Source organism: Odontomachus brunneus, unplaced genomic scaffold, assembly GCF_010583005.1.
Source record: "Odontomachus brunneus isolate Ranch 3 - 2012 unplaced genomic scaffold, Obru_v1 Obru_scaffold_020, whole genome shotgun sequence".
In the NCBI taxonomy this organism is placed as follows: Eukaryota; Metazoa; Arthropoda; class Insecta; order Hymenoptera; family Formicidae; genus Odontomachus; species Odontomachus brunneus.
This window is the reverse complement of record NW_022639470.1, coordinates 1026133-1033622: the sequence shown is the minus strand read 5'-3', so window position 1 is coordinate 1033622 and position 7490 is coordinate 1026133. Positions and strand designations below refer to the sequence as shown.

The 7490-nt window shown below is 40.0% G+C and overlaps 1 protein-coding gene across 1 annotated transcript in view; it reads left to right on the top strand.

Moving 5' to 3' along the window:
- The first annotated feature begins 637 nt into the window (after nt 1–637).
- Nucleotides 638–7490, top strand: part of LOC116842017 (GTPase-activating Rap/Ran-GAP domain-like protein 3) — a 96134-nt gene continuing 89281 nt past the window's right edge. The window contains exon 1 of the mRNA XM_032810642.1: nt 638–2880. Within this exon, the coding sequence (XP_032666533.1) occupies nt 2675–2880 (206 nt within the window). The 5' untranslated portion in view covers nt 638–2674. The remainder of the gene's footprint in view (nt 2881–7490) is intronic.

The window sequence follows — 7490 nt, the reverse complement described above, 5'->3', positions numbered from 1 at the left end:
GGGGGGGGGGGGTGAAGAGGGAGAAAAAGACAGAGAGGATTCGCTCAATCGTTAAACAGACTCGACGAGCTTCTCACGAGAAAAAGAGAGAGACACCGTAGAATATTCGTTAATTTTTAACTTTTACGATTCGTTTTCATGACGTTAATGTTCGCCCTGACAATAAGACAAGCGCAATACGATAAAAACTTTAATCTCTAAAGAATGACAGACTGCTTCAATATAATACTCGTGATATAGTACATAGAGAAAATATTGTTCAGATGATCTGGAAATTGGATAATTCCATTATTTCCTTGAAAGTCTGAGAACATCTGGAGGTACAAGAGAAACTTCTATTTTTAACCGACCTCGAAGGAAACTTCTTTTAAACAACTTCAAAAACAAGCTTTTAGTAAATAATTACAAAGTATGAAATAAAAAATTTTCTTGAAAGTCTGAGAACATCTAGAGGTGCAAGAAAAATTTTTATTTTTAACCGAGCTCGAAGGAAACTTTTTTAACCAACTTCGAAAACAAACTTTTAGTAAATAATTATAAAATATGAAATAAAAAATTTTCTTGAATGTCTGAAAACATCTGAAAATACAAGAAAAACGTTTATTTTTAACTGAGCTCAAAGAAAACTTTTTTTAACCAATTTAAAAAACAAACTTTTAGTAAATAATTACAAAGTATGGAATAAAAAAAATGTTTATGAAAGTCTGAGAACGTCTGGAGATATAAGAGAAAGTTTCAGTGCATTTCAGTGAAGAATACAATGTCACAGTATATAGTCCAGCTTTACAAAAAACATTGTAAAATAAAATGCAACGTTTACTGCAATATTTTGTCCGTGTACTCTCTCGATGTGTAGTACTCTCTATTCAATGTAGCACTCGACAAAGACATTTTCACAACCCCCCGATAGATCCAACAAGAATTACATCTCCTTAACTTTCGCGATTCGGTTTCACGCGAGGCAACGTCAATATTCGTTCTGTAAATGAGACAAGTGCAACACAACAAAGACTTCCCAATCTCCAAAGAATGATTCCCGATTCAATATAGTGCCCGCAATAGTACTCGATGCGGTGCTGAATGTGGTACTTGACAAAGACATTTCTGCAAGCCCGATAATTCCAACAGGAATCACACGACGGCGATTTCCACCGTGGAAACGGCGAAGCGCGACGCGACTATTCCCTTTGAGATCCAGTAATCCGCATAGAATGATTATTCACTCAATCTTATTAATATCCATCGTCAAAGAAAAGAAGTGTGCTGCGACGAGGAGATTCTAGCAGCCCTAACAATCTCGACAAGGACACAAAACCCCCGTGCAACGTCAGTATCGTCAGGAGAGAGGAAGATAGAGAGAGAGAGAGAGAGAAAAAAGAGCAACGAGATGCAACGGAGATTCTCTTGCAGTCGCAGTAACCTCAACACGGGGTGACTACATCCATAACGCGTCCATCCCCAACGGCGGCAGCCGTTGATAAGCTCGGCGAGGCGCGGACGATAGTTTAATAGCCGCTCGTTCGCGCGCAAACAGCCGATATCGAGACGAGAACAGAAGAAACGAGAAGAGAGAGGCGAGAGCGAGCACCAGAAGGGAAGGTAAGAGGAGAGGGTGTCCGAGAAAACAGAGAAAGAGAGAGTGAGAGAGAGAGAGAGAGAGGCATCGTTCCACGGCAAGGGATGACGACGGCTACGTGGGGTGACGACGAGCGATGGTGGGGCTAGATGGTGGTGAGCAAAGCGGCGGACGGCGCGAGTTATGGTGGCAAACGACGCCGGATAGTGGGGTTGAAAGGTGGCGCGGCCATTTACGGTCGTATGGGATAAGCTCGTGCACCTGCGATCAGTCGGCAGGCCACGGAAAGAAGCTGCGAGGAGACCGGCGAGGTCGCCGACTACGATCACGAGGACGACGAAGAGGACGCTTGGAGAAGACCACCGTCGTGCTCGCTCCAGGGAAGCGTAACAACCCGCCGGGATGATAACGACGACGATAATGATGATGACGATGGCGTTCTCGAGCAGCCGAGGGGAACAGCGGCTTCCTCCGCGACGGGCAAAGGCGGGAATTCGATTAACGAATTGATCTCTTTCGACGAGTTCCGGAGCAAGTACTTCCGACGGACGGAGAGCAGGTGGAAGGGAAGAAGTGGCGGCAGGAAGAGAGAAAGAGGACCGGCCGTTACGCCGGAAGAACGGGCAGAAAGGAGAAAGAGAAAGAGGAACTCGAGACGCTCGTAATTGAGTAGGATCCGTGTTTATCCCATAAACGTTCGTTCAGGAAGTTGGAGGAGCACGGGATGCCGCCGCCACCGCCGCCGCCGCCCCCGAGTGGCGCGCCGAGGATTCTCGCGGCGGAAAACTGGGTCTGGCGAGGATAAACTTCGTCGCGGGGGAGATAGATAGGGAGAGAGATTACGCCGGCCTGAATGGGGAGTCGTGTCGCGAAAGGGCTCGTTGCTGCTGCTGCTGCTTCTCGTCGTTGGAACGACGCTGAAACACGGCGACGGGTGTCCCGAGTCGCGTGGTCACCTCGAGAGTCGCGTCGCGAATTATTGCAATAAAAGCGCCCTCGGCGATCCGCGCCTCGTCCGCGCGGCCTGGCATGGGGAACGTTCGCGCGATTGTGCCGTAAACGACACGGGATCGGTGGGACACAGAGTGACAGGCGAAAATGAGTTCCCTGCGGAGGACGATCAATCAGTCGGCGCGGGAGGGCACGTCCATGAGGAGACACGCGCTCTCGGGGCCCACCACGAAGAGCGTGAAGAACGTGATGCACGCGAACGCGACGCCGGCCTCGCCGCTGCGACATCGCTCCAAGTATGAGCTGCGGAGCATCAGCTTGGAGGGCAACAAGGTGCTACCATGGACCACCAGGTAAGCGGAATGCGGATTTTTCATCTCGCGAATAGCACAGAGACAGACAGAGCCGGCGGTTCCCTCTCTTCTCTCACGCGCGCTTAATAGAGACGCGTCCCGTCGATGTCTCGTGATTACCGTTGTGCGATTAGCGCCCATAAATAATACAAGAACTCATATTAGTGCGAAGATTTGTTTTTTCATGTTTCAATGATTCTAATAATTTCATTTAGTGCAATGTTCAATTCCCGACTTCGCTTAGCGACTCTGCGAATAGGCTGATAATGGTTTTCAATCACGGAACAAAAAGATTTGCTAATATATGAACAACTAAAATTATTAACTGCAGAAGCAAATTTTCTTGCTTTCATAGCAAAGTTATTTAGTTAATACATATATATATATATATATATATATATATATATATATTAGCAAATCTTTTAGCACAACTAAATAACTTTACTATAAAAGCAACAAAATTTGCTCCTGTAGTTAATTTTAGTTGTCCATATATTAGCAAATCCTTTTTTCCGTGGTGTCCCGTTGCGTTTGCGAACCGCTATCAAAGAGCAGGATTTTCTCTACTGCGAAAAGAGATAATAATAATTGGTAATGATTGTAAAGAGATGTATTAATAACTAATATTAATAATTATGTCAATAATACTGGTCTACAAAAAAAAACTTTATTCTTGTCATATGAATCAGATTATATTATATTATATTTATCTATATTATATTTTTTATGCTGAACAAAAAAATGCAAACTGATACTTTTAATTGCTCAGAATTTTCTAGTGATATGATGTTTAAGTTTCAAGAAAATCGATCGTTTTTTTATGTATATAGACACGTTTTACTTGATTTACAATATAGAAGTTAATAATTTTCTGCTATATTTAACTTGTCTGATAGTGTGTCTCTTTTAAAAGTAAAAATATATCATATTAATTTTGATTATATATTATGTTTAATTGAGAAAAAATCGTGAATCTTAATATGAGTTTTTATTGATAAAAGTATTATTCAAATTGAGAGACTTGAAAGATATTATATATTAACTTAATATAAAAAATATGAAATTTATTTATTTGTATATATTTAACCTTCTGAGGACTGGTTATTTTTTTACAGACTTTTTTATTTTAAGAGCTAGAACTTTTTTGTCAATTGGAATGTCATTGGATTGAATGGGAAAAAAGCTGATACTACCGTCACGCCGATATATCGGCTTCCGGTCCTCCAAAGGTTAAATAAAATTAAATCGAAAATTGCTTGTCATATATATTATATTAATTCTTAGATGACAAAAAACTGTAGATAATGAAGAAATTTTAAGTTAATTTTTTAATTTGACATACAAAAATACATAAAAAAAAACATCAGAAATTCCATGTGACAAATTATCTGTTGACCAGTGTAATTAAAAAGAAACATATTAATAATTAAAAAAATACATACTCATAATTATATTTTGCTCCAACTGTGTGTGATGATATTAATTCAATATAATACAAAGTAGTACAAAGAAAGTAGATTAAAAGAGTTAAACTTTCTAATATATATTTGAAGGAGAGAATAAAGTTTTATGAAAAGACAACTTTTATCGTGAAAAATCGCGACACATGAAAACTTGCAATTTTCCGTCTCGAACTGGAGAAATGATTCAACTTGATACAGTATGAAGTGGATTTCGAGTGGAAACGGGTATATATCGTATAATAGTCTCTACAACTGAATTAATTTTGTATGTGCCGTTTCGAGTTACCTTTCACACGGAAGAGAGATCCCACCACGACTCGGGAGTTTAATGATTCCGAGATTAGGGCATTAGAGGAGGTACGAAGCCGCGGGATCGATCAATCGAATGTAAAACCCAGCAATCGTGGTCCTCGATTTAATTGGTTTACGACTGACGCTGTCCGCTGCTGATACTGATTGGTGAAAAATGAGGTTTCGTGCTGCAATGAGCTCATCGATGTCGGTTTATTCAAGAGTTTATATTTTGGAGAAATTGCAAATTCTCTCTCCTTTTTTCTCTCTCTCCTTCTCCCCCATCTTTCTCCCTTGAACACGTAAAATTGCAAAATGTTACGTGTCCCAAGTCGAAATTTTAATTCTACCCTTTCAGCCTTACTGTTCCATTCAACACCTATTTTGATACTCTGAAGCCTACATCTTTTGATTTTATTTAATCTTTTCCGAGTCGAAATTTTGATCATACTTTCAGTTTCATTATTCCATTCAAAATCTATTTTGATATTCTGAATATGTCTATAATATAACCTATTTTGACGGTAAAAAAAAGTGAGAAAGGTAATATGTTTCTTTTTAATTACACTGGTCAACAGGTAATTTGTCACATGGAATTCCTGATGTTTTTTTTTTATGTATTTTTGTGTGTCAAATTAAAAAATTAACTTAAAATTTCTCCATTATCTACAGTTTTTTGTCATCTAAGAATTAATATAATATATATGACAAGCAATTTTCGATTTAATTTTATTTAACCTTTGGAGGACCGGAAACCGATATATCGGCGTGACGGCGGTATCAGCTTTTTTCCCATTCAATCCAATGACATTCCAATTGACAAAAAAGTTCTAGCTCTTAAAATAAAAAAGTCTGTAAAAAAATAACCAGTCCTCAGAAGGTTAAATATATACAAATAAATAAAATTTCGAACATCATCAGAGGCAAAGTAGAAGTAAATTGTATCATTAGAATTAAATCTATTTTGCTACTTTGTTAACTTAACTCCTGCTGCGTTGTAGAATTCAAGGTTTAATACAGGAATAAAATTTCGGCTCGGAGCGTTCTTTTAACTTTACGCGATTACTTTAAGAAAATAATATTAATCTCTCGAATAGTAACTACCTATTTGCTTAAATCTACAAATTTTTCCCGAATAAAATTCTCGCTTGATACTTCCGATCCAATTGGGTTATATATGTTCCACAGTAAGTTCAAAGTTCAAAAATTTATTTTGTATGTTAGCCCCCAGAAAGTCACATATAAAATATGTAACCTGATTAATAATTCTGGGTGTTCCGCGAGGAAAGTCTCCACAATTTTCCTGCCGGTTCTTAATTATGAGTCAACTTTACCTTATTCACTCACATGTTCAATAATTTTGTGAATAAAAATAATATTTATTTGCAGTATATCATACACTTGCAAATTTCATTCTAGTTAGTAACAGTTCGCGTAATTTTATGTATTCACGATAGAGAATATTAATACAAAATTTTAAAAGGTTCAACAGTTTACTTTGCTATTCCCAAGTCAGTTTTTTCTATTTTTTGATATAATATTATTCCAATTTTAATGAAACTTAAGAAAAGTATTTATGTTCTAAAAAAACCATTTCCTGATTTTGTATTCATTATTCTTCTTAAAATAAATACTAAAAAAAAGGCATGAATAACATATTTTTGGAACCATACAGCCTCGGTCACCCCTAATTGTTCAAACTGTCTCGCTGTATAAGGGAGAACTCGTGGACTATCACGAATGATGAGGGGCTGCTTTAAAAGTGTCTCGACTTTATTGCTGTTATATACCTTAGAAAATATTCCACTCTCCCGTGTGAACTTTTTTTCTTAAATAGCGTGGGCGTGCATTATATACGTCGAAAGTTCGCCTGAGAATTTCTCTAATCAGCAATGATAGCGCGCGATTTCACGCGTAATCGCTACCTTGTGAAGAAACCTTATGTCGTGCCGTACTCTCCGACTTTTGCGAGCGGGTTCACGCTAGACCGATCACATCCGCCAAAAAAGATCTTCGATCACGGTTACACCCGCGCTACAGTAAGGATGCTCGACGAGCCATATTCTCAGGAGAGAGAGAGAGAGAGAGAGAGAGAGAGAGAGAGAGCCCGACTCGACTAAATGGCGGAACTTTTAATTGGCGGACATTCAAGCGCGGTGACTTAAAGCTCAATTAGTTTCGTAATCTCTATTGATGTGTATCGGCGTTGCGCGAATGGCACTCCCCTCCCTTCTTCCCCCGCACCATCTCTCGCTCTCTTTAATTGAACTTGAGTTAACCGATCTTGGGCCGAGCGTCGGTGATGCAATTGCATCGTAAAAAGACGTCGAGCAAAATAATCGAGGCCCGCTGTGCGGCGAGCATACAGCACAGATTGCACAATCGCGAAACTCGCGAACGGCTCTCCAGAATCCCAGACATACGCGCGCTCTGCCTGTCTGTCTGTCTATCTGTCTGTCCATAATGCAACCACGTTAAACGGGACCACGCGTTATAACACGTCGTGATTTACGAGAGCGGTCGCGCTTGAAAAGAATTTCAAGGAGTTACGAAACGATGCGCGATGCGCGGATATTCTTGGCGTATCATGCGGCCGCACGCGGCCGCGGACACATGCCAGATACTGTGTGTATCGTAAAGATACACCGAAACGACAGACGATCCTTTCCCCCTCGGGATACACCCCATTATTTCTGATCAATTTGCAAAGTTAATGTGCAGGGCTGCCGCGCTATCTTCCGACACAAACGTGCCCACTCTGTCTCTTTCTCTCTCTCTCTGCTATCTCCCTTTTTCTCTCTTTCCCCCTCCTTTCCTTTTCTCTCTCTCTCTCTCTCTCTCTCTCTCTCTCTCTCT